Raw genomic sequence first — 18,085 nt, 5'->3', positions numbered from 1 at the left:
CGACCGATGGCCGCAGCAGCCTGGTGTCCGGACTATATTCGCATCGGTTTTTAAAGTTAGGGGAAGCGTTATGAGTTGAGTTGAGGGATACGATTTGATTAGGGATAAGAGTTGAGGGATACGATTTGATTAGGGGTAAGAGATGAGGAAGTTAAAATAGACTTATTCCTCTGCTTTATGCCTAACAAGGTCTAAAAGAATACAATAGACCTTTTCTTAGTCGGAATAAGTTCACTCTAGTTCCCTCATCTTAACGCAGTTTGAATTACGTAATTCAACCACAATACCAGATATAACATATCCCTCAACTTACAAAATCGATATACTCGAGGTCTCAAGTCGGTATAGTGCTCATTTTTGACTTACATGATGAGTGGGATCCACAAGTGCCTCCCATGTCAGCGACCATCTACTCGTCCGACATCGAGGAGATTGTCGTTGACGCACTACCAAGGAAGGAGGTGATCGAGTTCGGTTTCTGACGAAGCTCCGCATTTCCGTATCGTGGCGTGGTCCCATGGAGCGGCGTCCTTCTTGTCGGAGACCAAGAACATGCCCATCAGGAGATTCGTCTGGAAGGCGCACTAGTGCTAGGCAGATTCATCCACGATGAGGGTGTGCACGTTGGCACTGTCGTTGAGATGCTCGTTGCCGCCAGCCGCAACGGCAAGGTCGATCCGGCCAATCTCTCCAATTGATGACCTTAGACTACTCCAAATGAACGAGAAAAAACGACGATAGTTGCAGTGCGAACAAGCTAGGATTGCACGGCGAAAATGGTTATACTCCAATCGAATTGATACGTTCCCTTGGATCTCCACAGACAATCCACAACTCCTGGATGTCTGTGTAGTGACAACCACATGATCTTCCCACCTACTCCCTCTTCCCATAAACACCTCATACTAGATTTATTTTATATAGAACGGGGGGAGTATGCTGAACAGAACAGCAACATCCCACCACAGCCACCACTCTCTCCTGTATTCTCCCTCTTCCGATTGATTTCATGTACTCTCTCTAATTCTCTCTCTCCTGATTGTCAATTAATTTGATTAGTTACAAGCAAATACCCATATATGAAATTAAGGGGGCTTATTGTGATCTATAAGTGGGTTTCGTGGATTAGCCACTTACACCCCTGTCTGAAATATGTTTCTTCTAATAAATTGAAATATGTTCTCGGTTATATGATTATAGTTGACTTTTTGTCCAAATTGTATATTTGTTAACACAAACGTTTTACTATCTCATCCCATGGCAACGACTAATCAAAGAGGCTCACCTGGCCATCTCTGAATAACGAAACATAAAGATGGAATACCATCAACAGCGCATATAGCAATTAAGCTCTTAATCTTCCACTAAAGCTATTTTATCTCCTGTAACCACCGGCAAATCGGATAAACAGTCAGTATTCGATCCTTTGTATACTCTTTCATTCACTGGGAATGCTACCCCTGATTCATCAATATGCTCATTTAACAGAGCGAAGGTACCGTTTGATGCTCACCATCAGCGCTCGGCAGTCTTGCCATGCATCCAGTTGATGTATCTGCACATACGAGTCAGTCACATATGAGTTTTTTTATCGCTTACGGTGTAAATATGTATATGTCTTAGAGATGTGAGATATGGCCCGTCATAAATGAGGGGTTATGGTTGGTCTTATTTTGTGGACTAATGAAAACTCAAACTGAAATTGGGCTTGTTGAATCTTCAGCGTGGCAAAGTTATGAACCGGAGCCCAAGAAAAATGGCTGATGGAATGTGACAGAATGAGAAAGCAATTGTTGTCTTGGATGGTTGTCAGAGTAGAGATCACAAATTGATTTGTGAGGGCAGCCTCTCTCCAGGGTCTCAGTGGTTCTACATGGACCAACATCATATCCTCTACTGGATTAGGTATGAACTGTGAGCCAGCAACTTCACTCTCCTCTCAACTGCACAAATAGTCTATGCACTGTACATTTGCAAGGTTCCACATAAAGAAAAAGAGCAGGATCCCAATAATGTAAATCCAGCAATTTGGTTTACATGGGAAAAAATAGAGAGAGAGAGAGAAAGAGAATGAACATTAACAATCACACACCAATGATTTATCTGCATTTTTAAGTAAAAAATCATAACAAAAGCGCTAACGTTTTCTCCTCAACAGGCCAAAATGCTGTAATGTTTCGCTGATTAAAATAAAGTGAAACCACCAAACTCTTCAAATGATGATTTAGCTAGCCAAAAGTCACCAATTATCAGAGAGATCATAGGAGGTTTTTTTTTAATACGTGGAGTAGTTGGAATAAATTACTACTACAACATCTTATTTTATTTTATTTTTGGTTGGTGAGAGAGCGAGCCCATCCTTCCCTTCTGCATCGTACGGCCAGGATCTCTCGACAGGAAAAACCCTATCTGCTCGGGCCCCACCAGGCAGCCGCTTCCCATTTCGCTTCCCCCTTCCACCACCTCCTCTCCTCTCTCTCCTCTTCTCCTCTTTCTTGGAGCAAAAGAAGAAAAAAAAATAAATCCAAGAACACCACAAGGAGCCCGAAGCGAGGAGAGAGAGAGAGAGAGAGAGATGGCGCTCGCGATCCTGGCGAGGAGGCGGGCGGCGGATGCGCTGCTGCGGCGGCCGCTGGGGGCGGCGGGGGTGTCGGCGCTGAGGGCGTCGTACGCGGCGGCGGCGGGGGAGGAGAGCGACGTGGTGGTGGTGGGCGGCGGGCCGGGAGGGTACGTGGCGGCGATCAAGGCGGCGCAGCTGGGGCTCAAGACCACCTGCATCGAGAAGAGGGGCACCCTCGGCGGGACCTGCCTCAACGTCGGCTGCATCCCCTCCAAGGTGACCACGACGATGTTCTCCCCCTCTTCTCGATCTCCTCTCTCTCTGTGTTGCGGGTTCGGTTGAGGTGGATGCGATTTTAGATCTACGTTTTCCAACCTTATTATTTCGGGTTGATTGATGGTATCTGCTGGTAGGGCGAGTTGTTGCGATGCGCGTTGAATTGAAATTCTGGTCGTGCGGAGGATACGCGTAATTTCGAGGAGCATTTTGCTCTGTGTGGCTAGATTTGAGTTCCCTTGTTAATATTTTGGCATGAATGGTCTGCATATGTGTGACATCTGATGTAATTTGGTGTTTCAAATTTACTGTCAAGCATTTGAATTATAGAGGAATAATGCCTTTTGTGCAATATGCTGCATAATTGTAGTCTTTTGGATTCTTAATCTTGTACCCGTCCATTTGAAAATTCCTGGAAGACACCTTTCCTAGAGTGTCGTTAAAATTCTGCCAACTCGATGGTTGGGTTGTTGCCATCCATCTAATAAACAAAATAAACTTAAATTGATGGCACAGCATCGTCCTAATCTGATAAACAAAATAACCTTAAATTGGTTAACTTGTGTAAACCAATAGGATTAACACAACTGATGTTTTATGGTTCAACAGATCGTTACTAATCAACAGGTGCTACATATTTCGTTTTCATATGGATATGGTGGCACGAGTCCTTACTGTGTTTGAACTTCTCTTCTTGGCATCATTTTGGACTTTGTTTGACGCCGTGGGCTATTTTGAACTGCAGTTTGGTTGCACTGAGGTGTCATTGTCATGATACTTTATGCCATGGTTATATTGCTTCCAGTTAACAGTTTGTTTCTTAACCGTCCTTTTTCTTGTGACTTGTATTTCTTTACTGTTTTGTGCTATGCGTGAGACTATCCCTTGCACACATATTGTGCTATACTACTACTAACTTTTGAGCTTTTAACAGTTCTGCGCCTTTGACCTTTTTCCACCATATGTGTATGAGATTTTGCACTTGGTTAAATTCCTATTCACTTAGCGAGCTATTATTTGTTTGTTTGCAATGAATCCAAGTGGATGTAAGTTCACCTGTCTTACATTGTAAAGTAGAGAAATCAGATTGAGGGATTGTGTAGTTCTTTTGGCACCAGAATACTGGTCTAGTGCTAAAAGTTGATGATCTCTCGCTTTCTGTGCGATCAGGAACTAAGCAAACTTAGCCTATCCTCCATATAATTCCATTATTTGGTCTGGACTCTTTCAATGATTTTTTTTTTGATTCATTGTGAAAGTAGATGCATGTTTGATTTTTATACATACATGCTGAGCATCTTCATGTGGGAGTAAACATCTTGCTTCTTCAGCTCAATATAAGAGTTATGCTGTCCTTGGACCATTATCTATGTAGAGGAATATTTTCTTTTTCTGGATACAAGATGAGCACTTCTATCAAAGATCTAAACTAATCAATATAGTTCTTTTATCTGCTTTACTGCAGATACATAAGTACATATCTATTCACATTGGTGACCTGTCTCTATAGATGTGCCTTATTGGGAACACTTCTAACTTCCACCTGTGCTCCTAATCTCCAGGCTCTGTTGCACTCATCTCATATGTACCATGAAGCAAAAAGTTCCTTTGCACACCATGGAGTGAAATTTTCCAATCTGGAGGTAGACCTCCCAGCTATGATGGCGCAGAAAGACAAGGCTGTGGCAGGCCTGACTAAGGGGATTGAAGGTCTCTTCAAGAAGAACAAAGTGACGTACGTCAAAGGCTTTGGGAAACTTGCTTCCCCCTCAGAGGTGTCTGTTGATCTGAGCGATGGTGGAAGCACAGTTGTCAAAGGGAAAAACATAATCATTGCTACAGGGTCTGACGTAAAATCACTCCCTGGAGTTACAATTGATGAGAAGAAAATCGTCTCATCTACTGGGGCCTTGTGCTTGTCAGAGATTCCAAAGAAATTGGTGGTTATTGGAGCAGGTTACATTGGTCTGGAGATGGGTTCGGTCTGGAACCGCCTTGGTTCAGAGGTCACTGTTGTTGAATTTGCCCCAGATATAGTTCCATCAATGGATGGTGAAGTCAGGAAGCAGTTCCAGCGCATGTTGGAGAAGCAGAAGATGAAGTTCATGCTCAAGACAAAGGTAGTTGGGGTTGATACCTCCGGAGATGGTGTGAAGCTAACACTTGAACCTGCAGCTGGAGGTGAGCAGAGTGTCATTGAAGCTGATATTGTATTGGTCTCTGCTGGAAGAGTCCCATATACTGCTGGTATTGGGTTGGAAAGTGTTGGTGTTGAGACAGACAAAGCTGGCAGGATCCTCGTGGATAAGCGCTTCATGACTAACGTCAATGGAGTCTATGCAATTGGGGATGCCATCCCTGGGCCCATGCTTGCCCACAAAGCTGAAGAGGATGGTGTTGCCTGTGTTGAGTTCATTGCTGGCAAGGAGGGACACGTTGACTATGACACAGTACCTGGTGTGGTCTATACACATCCAGAGGTCGCTTCTGTTGGAAAGACTGAAGAGCAGGTGAAAGCTTTAGGAATTCCCTACCGTGTTGGTAAATTTCCGCTGTTGGCAAACAGCCGTGCAAAGGCCATTGACGATGCTGAGGGCTTGGTGAAGGTGGTGGCTGAGAAGGAAACTGACAAGATTCTGGGCGTGCATATCATGGCTCCTGGTGCTGGAGAGATAATACACGAGGCTGTCCTTGCTTTGCAGTATGGAGCATCAAGTGAGGACATAGCTCGTACATGCCACGCTCATCCCACTGTGAGCGAAGCCTTGAAGGAGGCCTGCCTGCAAACCTTCACAAAGGCGATTCACATTTAAGTTCTGTTTTGCTTTTAACATCCAAACTGCTTGGCTTCACAAATTCCAAAATTTTGTAATAATTTTGGATATATGGGATCAAAAAGCCACTGTCTGTCATTTTACTCTCGTTCGTGATGCTGTGAATTGACATTAGTTGCCACAGCCAATAGTATATGCTATCGATTCCATTCCCTTAGATGCTATACATCATTCTCTAAGATATGAAGCTGGATATGTCATTTTGGTGTGTACTCACAAAAATACGGGAAAACATGCTGGATGAATGTCTAGCGCAAGACAATTTTTCTATAAAGCTGGATCTGTCTCCAACAGTTGTACCGATTCATTCATACGCTTTTTAACATAAATTCACGCACAAGGATGCAAATGATCAAATGTTGCAATGGACCATTGCAACATTTGATCATTTGCATCCTTGTGCGTGAATTTGATCGATTTTCTTGTGCATTATGTCGCGACGGAGTTCCAGTTTATACTGATTAGTTAAAAGAAAGCAGCAGTAAACATCATGACAGCAAGAAAACAACCACAACTGATAAACACTGCTAAACCAAGAAACTGGAATCCGATGAAAGACAAGCCGTGCGTTTTCTTTGGTATAAGCATTCTAGATATCCGAAGATTTTGTCCCTTCAAATGTACCAGAACTGACCTGCAAACATGCATTTGTATTGCAAAGAGGACTCAGCACAATTTGTCTTAGACAAAGGATGAATTGGCTTTGTCATACTATCAAAGTTTCATGTTCAATGCTGGTACATTTCATTGATTATAATGACCAAAAAAGAATGGTCAACAATATGACTCTTTTATTTCAGTTTTATTTCTCATAGCAGTCAACTCTTGTAATTCCCTTTGGATGAATTTTCCACTGCATCTAGGGTGGCATTAGGTGGTCTACTGGTCTTTACATCGATTGTGATCTTCGCTGGGCTTCACTTGAATGAAATTAAAATCCTTAGAAATGAGTATTCAAATGCAAATGATGGATGCCCGTCAAGGTTGAGGGATCTTGCTATAGCGTTCCTTCGCAAACGTTGCAAAACGTTCTAAACCTTGCATAAGCAGCCCTTCCAGAAATGGCTTCAGTGCCTGTTATGGTAATTTAATTATATAAACTAATGCACTAGAAACAATGAGCTACTGGATTATAACAATATTTGAAGTCTTAACATATGTGCATATGCAACTTACTGACGCAACAGGTGCCAAAATTTCAGGAACTTCGTAAGCCACCGTCAGCTGCAGACAGTAACAAAAGCTCATATCGTAAACAAACTATAACCAAGTTTAAAATTAACAAGGAGTGTCACAGATTCACATGTCTGAATTCTCACTTGTACTCTGCAAGAGGATGAGCTTTTAGGAAAGAAACGAACAGCACCCCTGCAACAAGTAAAGTATAGGTTACCTTAACTTTCAAGGGTTATAAAAAATCAATTATCTGGAATATTGGATTATGAAAAAAAAAATACTGCAGCAAACCCAACCGGCAGAAAGGTACTGATGAGAAACTGATATATAGATAGGGCTAAGTTTAAAATGATAATTCATTGATCAGATCTGAGATTCATGATTAATGAAATCCCTTTTTTCCCGCAAAGAAAAAATTTAAAAAGATAATATTGATTTGTTATTTGTGGACTATATACTAGTAATTTGGAAGACACTGATGACAAACTGATATATAAATAGGACTAATATATAAATAGGAACAAGTTAAATGAAAATAAAAAGGATTTGTGTAATATATACCTATTTTGAAGACCTTCAAGAGACCGCCAATGGATCTTTTGGTTTTTAGTAGGCTGGTACCAAGAAGAAAGTGAGAATTTAAAAAGCTTAGTTTACTGCAGCTTTGTCATACTCCCTCCGTCCCATAATATAAGGGATTTTGGAGGGATGCGACACATCCTAGGATGTGTCGCATCTCTTTAAAATCCTTTATATTATGGTACAGAGGGAGTAATTCATAACAGGTACTTACTGTCATGTTTCGAGCTAGCCACGAAAATTCTACATCTCGACCAAGTATCTCATACTTTAAAGTCCAACGTGATTGATCTGGTTTATCTTCAAGGATCTGTAATAATTGTATGCATGCGATACATGTGCGTCAGTGCTAAAACTGAAAGAAAGTGGCTTAGATTAATATATAAGCAAAATCAAGTCAATGCAAAATACTATAATTTTAGCTACAACTAATGCTATTGTTACTGTTAGACTGTTAGTGAATGATGGTTTGCTCTACAGCAACAAGGAAATGCAGAAAACAACTGAAGTAGTTCTACTAATATGACCAAGAGAAGGTTCTATAGTCATAAAGTGTGGAGTTTGTAGGACATATAAGGTAAAATTATAGTTTACAAGTTGCGTTCACACCAAGGTAATCTGGACATGGTTATAAAGTGGAAAGGTCTTTTATTTTGCCTAAAATTGGTATACTTTAACAGATTTTTGTTATCACATTTACACCCAAGGTTCTTGTAGAACTTATGTAGAAGGAAACAAGATCTATCAAATTGTGCACTCATGTTATGGTGTTACCTTTTTAAGATGTCAGTTATCGATCTTTATTTTCCATCATATCTTATATAACTTGTTGATTGTGGCCTATGCAGTAAAAACAAACATAGGTCCCATTGCAACAGATTTTCAACATAAAGATGTCCTATACAAAGATTTATTGTTTGGGATATTGGACTGAAAGAGATATCACCATGAGAACAACTGATCAGATAAGCATCATTGATATTATCTTTTAGCGAACACGATAATCATCATTGATGAATTCATGACAGAAAGAAATCTGTCGAACTACCATTGGAAAAGCATACAAGTCCTATAGGGCATAAGTACTAACAATGGGGTTTGTGCAAATTGCTGAGTAGATAAAACTTTGTGTTATTCCATGGTTACTTGAATCAGTTAAATTCTTGGTCTTTTTTTTAAAAAAAAAATCAGTTAAGTACAAATAGGCAACCTATCGTTGTTTGATACTCACTTTTCATTGAGAAATCAGAATGGTGTATAGGTTAACTAGACTAATGAACCATAAGATATCCTGTTTGTATTTATCTTATGAAATAAAGTTAATGTTTTATTGTTCCTTTTTTTAGGTTAATGTTTTATTGTTCCTTGTTGTTTAGGTACTCATAACTCAGAGAAAGAAAGCATCATTGTTCATTTTCCATGGCAACGTAATGGTAAAATGTTTGCTGGCCACCAACCAGAGCATGTTAATGAAGAAAAATGGGAAGAAAGATATTTTAAGCAAAGCTTAACAGGCACCTTGACAGATGAGATAAATGGCATCCATTGAGGAATGGTCTCACGTTCTGAGTAACACTGATAAGCCACTGAACAGGGAACATCAACTTCAATCTCGGTGCTATATCCATGGCAATGTTCAATCATTAATTAATAATGTAGAAAATATGAAAATTGTAGGAAAACTAACAAATCTCTGTAGAACAGCTATTGCAATTAAATTCAGAAATAAGGTTATTTTAGACTAATTTCCTACTCAACACCCACTGCCCAAATGCCTGAAAGAATACAGCATGGTTTTACTTATTTCTTAGGACCTCAGCACACACATATCAAATACGTAGAGAATCAGATATTTAAAATGGGTATATATATTTTTTGAATATTTGCAAGTGCAATTATAACACGGAATTTTGCGTTCAGCCGAGGTCATACTGCAATTGGCCAAAAGCCCATAGTAAAGAGCCTGTCTCAGAGTCACGATAAAACGACCTTCCCTCAAACACATGGCCATACAGTTTTAGACTTGGCATACATGATATGCCCATGACTACAAGCTGGGGCTGATAAAATAGCCTCATCCAATGCCCCCCCCCCCCCCCCCCCAAAAAAAAAAAAAAAAAAAAAAACAGAGAGAGAGAGCTCCTCGTGAAGCTGCCTAGAAATGAGAAATTCATGTGTCATGAATCATGATTCCACAAGGCACCATTGGCCATTGCTGTCAGCATGGAATATCCTTATTAATATTAATTCTACTATATTTCATCCTAATAGCAATCTTAGCACAAACCTAAGATTCATCCAACACCAAGAAGCCATACCCCTCTTCAAATTTTGCTTTCTTATGACATCAATCACGAAGCAGGATAAGCTTAATCAGCTACCGAAAATAATCGAGATGAAATCAAAATTCTTTCCCAAGTCTTGAACGCCAACGTTGACATGGTAATGGGATGCAGGAAATGAGCCCAATCAAGGAGAAAGAGGGAGAAGGGCAGGTAGGTCACTCACACACCTGCACTCCTGCCACTCCATGGCCACAGGGGAGAACAAGGCAGGTCTCGACATGGGCTTGGCTCTTGCCCTGCTGCTGCTGCCGCTGCTGATTCTCACCTTCCCCTCCCCTCTCCTCCTCCTCATCCACCATCTGCTGCTGCTGCTGCTGATAAAGAAGACACCGCTGCTGCTCGGCCTCAACGACGGCGACGAGGTGGCGAAGGCGTCGAGGCTTGCCCTCCCCGCCGCGGCAGGGCGGTAGCAGCAGGCAGCTCCTGCGGCCATGGCGGCTCTTCTTCTTCTTCTCCTCTCCCTCGTGTGAGTGTGAGTCGTGCCCTCGTGTTTGCCTGGTTGTCACTTGTATGGTCTCTGCAACTGCTGCTTCTTGGTGACCACAAGAATATATACACAATTACTACTAGGCATTAGAACAAGCGTGCTGGGGACTGGGGTTGCTCAGACTGAGCTTTCAGGCAGCAGTGTGTGACACCAGCAATTTGGTCTGGATCAGTCAAAGAAATGTTTTTTTTTCCCTTCTCTGAGATGCAAAACAAAGTTCTTGATCTTATATTGGATTAGTGCATTTGATGTTTTTTTTCAGTACCTGCCAACCTGATCAGTGTAGAGTAGGCCATACTTGAGAGGCCAAACGTGGATTTTTTTTTTCCTTCATGAATGTTAGTATGTCACCAAGCCTAGCTCCTCCAAAAATTACTGCCCACACTGGCATACATAACCAATACATACAAGAAATGGATACAGGCAGTATCAATGTGCACAGCATCTTCTTCTTCATTCACATTGAATCAACATATTGAAACAGAAGAGAAGGCATAGACAAAATGATGTCCCCATGATCATCTCAAAAGAATGTCTACAAGGAGCTGCAAGATGATGGAACTTTTTTTTTTCCTTTTTCAGGCCTTCTACACATCAATCCTCTCGCGTATCCGACTTCCGCTTCGACATCATGGACAGCCGCGCATCCCTCTCGCGCTCAAACTCTCTGTAATCAGCTCTCTGCAAGAATGACACCTTGTCCAGGTATTTGTTCGAACTCTTCTTGTACTGGTCCAGCTCCTCCTCCATCCCTTTGTTCTCCTCCTTGAACTCTCCCCAGTCTTTCTTCGTCTTGTCCAGGACGCTCAGCTTCTGCTTCTTCTTTATCTGCTCGAGGATGTTGTCGAGAGCAGACGGGGCAGCACCAGCGGCCTTGGCCTTCTCTATCGCTTCTCTTGAATCGGCGTCCACCAGTTTCTTGATCTCGATATCCTTCCCAGCAAAGTCCCTAACCTCCGTGATCTGTTCGAGCATGTAAAAATACTAGTAGGTTAGCAGTTTGTGGAACCCATGTAGCATAATGGTGGAGCACAAGGTTGTGGGTGCTGAGGTCAAGGGTATGCCCCTCCTTAAAATCAAAGATGTGTGGTTCCTCTTACTAATTTTGTTTTCAAATTGTCAAAAGTTTCTCTACATAAACTTTTGTGGATTGGGCCTACCAGGGAGAGGTCAAACAGACTCACAACCATGTGCTTTTCCAAATTTATGGGTGTACCAGTGGGGCGACTTCGAACCTTTAAGCTAGTTAAACTAAAAAAACTAATAATATGAACTGAACGAGGATGGACAGAGCAAAACCAGAAGGCATGCAAATCCACCCCTATGCCATTACATTTTTCTTGAAAGAATTTTGTACCGAAACATTATCCTATACAACCATAAGAAGTGAGAGACGGATGCAGAAGCAGCAGAAACATTACCTCCACTTTCCCTCTTCCAGCTGCAGCAGAAGCAGCATCTCTGACAGCAGCAAGAGCACTCGCTGCAAGTTTTTTGGCGTCCTCACTTGTTTCTTGGTGTGCCTGCTTTCGGCCATTTTTGGAGCCTTGATCATTTGGAGAAGCCTTATTTGGTGAAAGTCCCAGAACACTCATCCAGTTCTACATATATTTACTCAGAAGAGCAGTCATAAAGCCAAACAAAAATTAAATTTAGACATCACATGTGAAAATCAACTTGCTGGTAAGGTTAATAGCATAAACGTTACTCACGTTTCCCACGGTACTTTTCTTTTCTTTAGCAGGTGTGCTGAGCTTATTCATTACAGGTTTGGGCATTTTAGCTGGCATTCCACTGTTCATTTTCTTCCAGATATCCTCAACACGTGATTTTGTGTCTGACAAAAAAGAATGAAGTCTCAAGCATTGAACTAAAGCAATGGTTAAAGTAATAGGAATTACCAATTACTTCAAACAGGACCATGTGTATAATATATCACATTTTATACTACAACGCTGTAAAAAACAAACACGTACAACTTTATCACAAAGCTCATCAACATATGACATATTCAAAACACTAGCTTCTGACTTCAGAGTTACTCTCACCTGCAGGCCCTACACTAACACGTGTAAACACAAGATTAATCCAAAAATTATTTCACTGTTTATTCATCTTCCAGTTTTCCTCAATCAGTTAGCGTTAGCCTGCCTTTTTCAAAATCCAAAAGTATTTGACGATAGTCAATTACAGAGCAAATCTCCAGCTACAAGTTATCATCAACAAATATGAGATTCACTAGAAAAAGTGACAGAAATCACACATAGCCTGCATAATTTTGCATGAGTTACCAAACATGCAGAAAAACTATAACATGCATCTTGACTATGGACTTATACTCTTACACGTAACAATTTAATGTTCTTGCCACAAATATCTAAAACTTAACTTCTGATTTGGAACATACTGAAGGACCAGTAAAACATGGGGCTGAAAGAACTTTATACATACCAACATCAGTAGACTTCTGTTGTGAACTTTCAGCGCTTCCTGAAGTTAGCAGTGGTTCATCCAAAATCACATCTTTGGCCCCTGCCATTGGCACATAAAGGACCAGACATTTAAAGTCATACGATAACGAGAGTCAAACAGCCATAATGCATGGAAAATTTGCATTTTGATTAAGGCTTGTGTTCTGGCATTCTTTTACCAGAATAGTGACCAGAAATTAAAATAAAATGCAAAAAGGAAGATTATCGAAAACCCATCCAGCATATCATTCTCATCGATAAACTCCCTTAAATAGTAAATAAAGAACAGTATCCAAAAGAACTTTATATGCAGGTGACTTGATTATGATCCTTATTAAAATAAAAAAACTAACATCACATAATTAGGATGTTTAGAACAGCACATTGAAAAGATAAACAGTTAAGGAAATGCATGTTTAAAAAAAATAGTTGAGGAGTCCATGGCCCCATGTTAATATGCATGAGTGGTATATACGCGACCAGAAACTAACAAAGCAGATGAGCTCTTGAGTGAAAGATTCAAAACATCTTAACATTCAAACTGTCGCATATTCCTAACATTCCACATCCAAATGACATCTTGAGTTCGCATGAGTAAAAATCTGAAACATATCCTACGAATGCTCATCTATCTGTATCCGGGTTCAGTTATCAAATGCAAGATGACTAATAGGAAAAATTGCCGAATTGGGAAAAAGTGTGTTATTTCAGAATTGAGGATGCAGGATGCATGCTTAAGCATACATTTTATCCCGTCAACGGTTAAATCTTGCTTGCAAAGCCTTACATGCAACTTATCCAATGCCCTCACCAAACCAAGGGGAAAAAAATTCAAACCATAGTATCAATTATCAAGAACCGCCACACCACAGCGAACAGGGCGCATCATTCGAGCTACACGAAACCAATCACACGCAGTAACCTTATCACACGAAATATCAGAATCGGCGCCTCAAATCTCCCAAGGAACACGCCTTACTCTCCCATTGACTTTCAATCCCAATGTAACCAGATAATAAACCACCCAAGATTTGGGGTCGCTCCGTACCTGAACTGCCCATGTCGCCGGAGGAGCTCCCCGACGCCATCCTCGACGCGGCCTACCCTATCCCGTACCCCCCCCCCCCCCCTCCCGGCGGCGGTGGTTGGTGGCGGCGCTGCGGCTGCGCGCGGCGGCGGAAGCGGACGGAGGCGTCGCGTCGGCGTAAGGAGAGAGAGAAAGAGAAAGAAAGAGAGAGAAAGCGAATTGCGGGGAGAAGAACACGCGAGGCGGCCCAATAACAAAAAAAAAGCCCATAAGGCGGCCCATCTCCCACTAGGGGAGTAACACCCACCGTCCGATCGAATCCAACGGCGCAGGATGCCTCGCCTCAGCTATATAAGAGTCGCCTCTCTCATTTCGCCTAAACCCTAGCCGTCCACACCCCACCACCGCCGCCGCCGCCTCCGCCCCGCCGCCGCGGGAGAAACCACAGGTAAGGGCAAGCGCGCCGCCGCTGCGGCCGCCGGCCAAGATGCAGATCTTCGTGAAGACCCTGACGGGGAAGACGATCACGCTGGAGGTGGAGTCCTCGGACACCATCGACAACGTGAAGGCGAAGATCCAGGACAAGGAGGGGATCCCGCCCGACCAGCAGCGGCTCATCTTCGCCGGCAAGCAGCTGGAGGACGGGCGCACCCTCGCCGACTACAACATCCAGAAGGAGTCGACCCTCCACCTGGTGCTCCGCCTCCGCGGCGGCGCCAAGAAGCGCAAGAAGAAGACGTACACCAAGCCCAAGAAGCAGAAGCACAAGCACAAGAAGGTGAAGCTCGCCGTGCTCCAGTTCTACAAGGTGGACGACGCCACCGGCAAGGTCACCCGCCTCCGCAAGGAGTGCCCCAACGCCGAGTGCGGCGCCGGCACCTTCATGGCCAACCACTTCGACCGCCACTACTGCGGTAAGTGCGGCCTCACCTACGTCTACAACCAGCAGGCGTAGGCGTAGGCTCCTGTTCTTGGGGGGCGGAAGGAAGGAAGGAGGAGGAAATCGAACGTATTATTAGATGATAATTAATCCTTTTCTTTTTGTCATGTCGTGTTAAACTAGTCTCCTTGGAACTGAACACCTTAGCATCACCTCTGTGAAGATTGTGATGCCCTACTTTTGGTTTTGAAATCATGTTATGTACTACTGTCGAATTATGTTTGGGTTAATCATCTTTTTATCCGTTGGCGTGGTCTTGGTTATCGGCTATGGTATTTGATTAAATTGCTTGTTGCAGGGAAGCGAAGTAATTGTGATTGGGAATTTTGTTTGAAATTCCGCTATGCATACATGTTATGTTAGTTTTGTTTTCTAATCGTAGTTTGCGGTACTGCTCGTATTAAGAATTTAATTCGAATTTGATTTAGGATTTGGCCCTGTAAAGTTGATTCGTATTAAAAAAATTAATTCTATTTCGATTCAGGACGTGAATTGTTATATCTCACAGAATGTGATTCTGTCTTTGCCAGTTTGTTATTCAGTGCGTTAAAATGATTAGATGATCTTTCTGTCCATGTTCCTGGTCAATGTTAATCAATGTGTTATCCTGAAAGCCATATCCTGGCATAACAATATGGTGTAATCTGCCTTTTGTTCATGCTTCCATGTACTATTGTAGCGAGGCAAGTAGATGCAAATAAAGGTTCCTGATTTGTGATTTTGCCTCTTCTACAGCGTGTTAAGATGATGATCTCTCTTTGTCCATGATCTTGTGCAATGTTAATCTATCTTTGTTCTGTCTGTGCTATAATCCTGGCATAATAATATGGTATAATCTTCCTTTTTGTTCAGTTTTTGTTATAGTATTCTAATTTGTATGAAATGTTTTTGTTCATTCGTCCATGTACTATTGTAACAACGCAAGTAGCTGCAAATAAAGGTTCACCAAATAAATAGTTTTTGTATCTGCTATGGTTCCTTTAATCTTACTAGTAACTTGCATTAGTGTTCGCATAAACCTACATGTACCACAAGGAAGTTGTCTTATTTTGGCAGTACAGATTTAAACATATGCTGTGATATTCATGTAGTTTGGAAATGAAAAAAAATAGAAATGGGCATATTAGTTGATTGTGTTCTTAAATTTATTTTCTGCAAACTGATATACATACCCAAGTTACTGATTTTCTCGTAACAGGTACTGAGTATTCTTTGTTGGTTTTCCTTATTGCTCCATTTTTGCGTTAGCATTTTTTTTTAGTGAAGATATTTGTTGAATTTCTCGCATTACTTGCGAATGCGTATTAATCCTCGTCAGATGTCAGGTTGATAACCTCTCTGTACATTTCTTATGTGCTCGACGCTTTATGTGTTAGATCGTGTGATCTCTGTTGAATTTTGCAAATTGAGGATTGATGCTTCTTGTGTGATTATACATTAGTGCGATGCCTCCCTGTTCAATTCCTGTGGCATCCCACCTGACCGGACGGTTTACAAACAGCATGACGTTGCCAGTCGCAAGGATCCTTGCGAGCGAGCGAGCTCCTTGCATGACTAGCAAATGTAATTATTTTCGATCACCACGATGTTGTTAATCTCTAAAACTTAGAACCTGGGTAATCACTAAAATGCAATCCTGTGCACTTGAAGTGCTTGAAAATCAACAACTTGGATTACCTTGCCAAAAGAAAATTGATTGCTTTTAAGCGTAGCTGGTTTACGGATCGATTTTTCGTAGCTCTACAGGAAAATGGCAATAACCACAATAACCATGTAGTTAGTGCCAGGATTTTCCAAACCGTCGGGACCAGGTAACTGCGCAAAAACATGTAAAATTTATCAAAATTTTATCGGCGGTTTTACAAACCCTCTTAGTGCTACACTCCACTGTTTTGACATCTCCAAAGTATAAAGTGAGGCAATATTGACCCATGGTACCATAACATCAAGCCGCATATGAGAACGGAAAACCAACGAAACACGACTTAAATTTGAAAATATACCGTTCATATTCTTTTCTTAGAAATAGTCTTATATAAACTTTTTAGCACAAATATACCCCCGGTATCGCTAAACCGTTTCGCAAAACTGATGTGGGCTGATGACACGGACGGTCTCGCACGAAGAGGATGCGAGATCGCGCGGTGTCGCGCGGCAGAGGCGCGAGACCGTTCGGTCTCGCACGCGGAATGCGCGAGACTGGCACGAGACTGAGCAGTCTCGCATGGTGAGTGTGCGAGAGCGTTTTGAAAATTAAATGATTAACTATTAATTAATAATAATTAGTGATTAATTATTCTAATTAGTGATTAATTAATAATTAATCGTTAATTAAGATAATTATTAGCGGCAAGGATCGGTCTCGCTACTTGAGTCTGCGAGACCGCTCGCTCTCGCTAACTTGCCACGCGACACTGAGTGGTCTCGCGTTTTTATTGTGTGAGATCGTCATATCAACCATATATTTGTGTAAATAAAATTACAACCCGAATATTTCTGAGAGAAAAAAAAAATAAACGGTATATTTTCAAAAAAAATTTCCAACGAAACACCATCATATATTCAAGTCTAAGGGATTGTTCACTTTGCTACCATTTTCAACCTTACCTTTTTTAAAAAAAAAGTTATAAAAAAAAGTGGCTACATTTAGTTTGTTGCCGAAATTTAGTAAGTACATATGAAATCTTGCCAAAATTTGGCAATTACACAAACTTGATAAGGTTGAAAATGGTAGCAAAGTGAATAAGCCCTAATTAAAAATAAAATGTATGCCAATTTGCTTGCCTGACAGAACAATTTGGTAAAAAAAACACGTCGTTTAGCAGTTTGAGGAGTGTTACGCAAAAAATGAGCGAGTGGATGCTAAGAAAGTGTAGATTTGAACCCACCCTTAGAGCAAGGCTATAAATCTACTATAAACTAATAGAGGAGAGAGATGAAAAAAAACGAAGTGTTGTATCTTATGTAAGAGATACATAAAATTTGTAGTGAAAAAAGAGAGAAGAGAAAAAATAGAGCTAACCTGTTATAAATATTAGCTTTAATATAAGTTTAGAGCTTAGAGTTAGTTATACTAAAACTAGCTCTTAGTAGTATTGGATGATTTTGGTGCCACATGGCATAAAGACTAGCGGTGGAGCCATATGACATTTCCTTTACATTCTTCTTATTATCTCTCTCCCCCCTCCTTCCCTGTCTCCTGAACTACCCCTCCCTTTTATCTATCTCAGCAGAGGTAGCAAGAAGGCAACACCTATAATCCCAAGCACCCATAACACCCTCTCCACCACTATGATATCTAGGGGTGGGACCCTTCTTGCGCAATTGTGTGATGTGTCGCAATCTCCATGGGAAGCTGTCGTCCCACCACCATTGTCTTGCAAAGCCGCT

General features: G+C 41.5%; 4 protein-coding genes across 4 annotated transcripts; 2 read left to right on the top strand and 2 right to left on the bottom strand.

Annotated features, from left to right (window-relative positions):
* Window positions 1–2,476: 2,476 nt before the first annotated feature.
* On the top strand, window positions 2,477–5,827 carry LOC127786159 (dihydrolipoyl dehydrogenase 1, mitochondrial-like). Its single transcript, XM_052313492.1, has 2 exons — window positions 2,477–2,836; window positions 4,399–5,827. Exons 1-2 carry the CDS (start codon window positions 2,576–2,578, stop codon window positions 5,647–5,649), a joined length of 1,512 nt encoding a protein of 503 aa, XP_052169452.1. The 5' UTR covers window positions 2,477–2,575; the 3' UTR covers window positions 5,650–5,827.
* Window positions 5,828–6,345: 518 nt separating this feature from the next.
* LOC127752809 (uncharacterized) lies at window positions 6,346–10,303 on the bottom strand. The gene is made up of 7 exons (XM_052278228.1): window positions 9,938–10,303; window positions 8,944–9,043; window positions 7,640–7,735; window positions 7,408–7,460; window positions 6,990–7,038; window positions 6,847–6,894; window positions 6,346–6,744 (listed from the first exon to the last, which is right to left on the bottom strand). Exons 1-7 carry the CDS (start codon window positions 10,201–10,203, stop codon window positions 6,649–6,651), a joined length of 708 nt encoding a protein of 235 aa, XP_052134188.1. The 5' UTR covers window positions 10,204–10,303; the 3' UTR covers window positions 6,346–6,648.
* A 311-nt stretch (window positions 10,304–10,614) lies between these two features.
* On the bottom strand, window positions 10,615–13,939 carry LOC127752802 (uncharacterized). Its single transcript, XM_052278215.1, has 5 exons — window positions 13,777–13,939; window positions 12,709–12,789; window positions 11,970–12,094; window positions 11,679–11,858; window positions 10,615–11,220 (listed from the first exon to the last, which is right to left on the bottom strand). Exons 1-5 carry the CDS (start codon window positions 13,814–13,816, stop codon window positions 10,852–10,854), a joined length of 795 nt encoding a protein of 264 aa, XP_052134175.1. The 5' UTR covers window positions 13,817–13,939; the 3' UTR covers window positions 10,615–10,851.
* A 197-nt stretch (window positions 13,940–14,136) lies between these two features.
* On the top strand, window positions 14,137–14,938 carry LOC127752614 (ubiquitin-40S ribosomal protein S27a-1). The gene has a single exon (XM_052278028.1). It carries the CDS (start codon window positions 14,243–14,245, stop codon window positions 14,708–14,710), a length of 468 nt encoding a protein of 155 aa, XP_052133988.1. The 5' UTR covers window positions 14,137–14,242; the 3' UTR covers window positions 14,711–14,938.
* The last annotated feature ends 3,147 nt before the right edge of the window (window positions 14,939–18,085 follow it).

This window comes from Oryza glaberrima, chromosome 1, assembly GCF_000147395.1.
Source record: "Oryza glaberrima chromosome 1, OglaRS2, whole genome shotgun sequence".
NCBI classification, from domain to species: domain Eukaryota; kingdom Viridiplantae; phylum Streptophyta; class Magnoliopsida; order Poales; family Poaceae; genus Oryza; species Oryza glaberrima.
The sequence above is the reverse complement of the archived record's forward strand: the minus strand, read 5'-3'. Positions and strand labels throughout refer to the sequence as shown.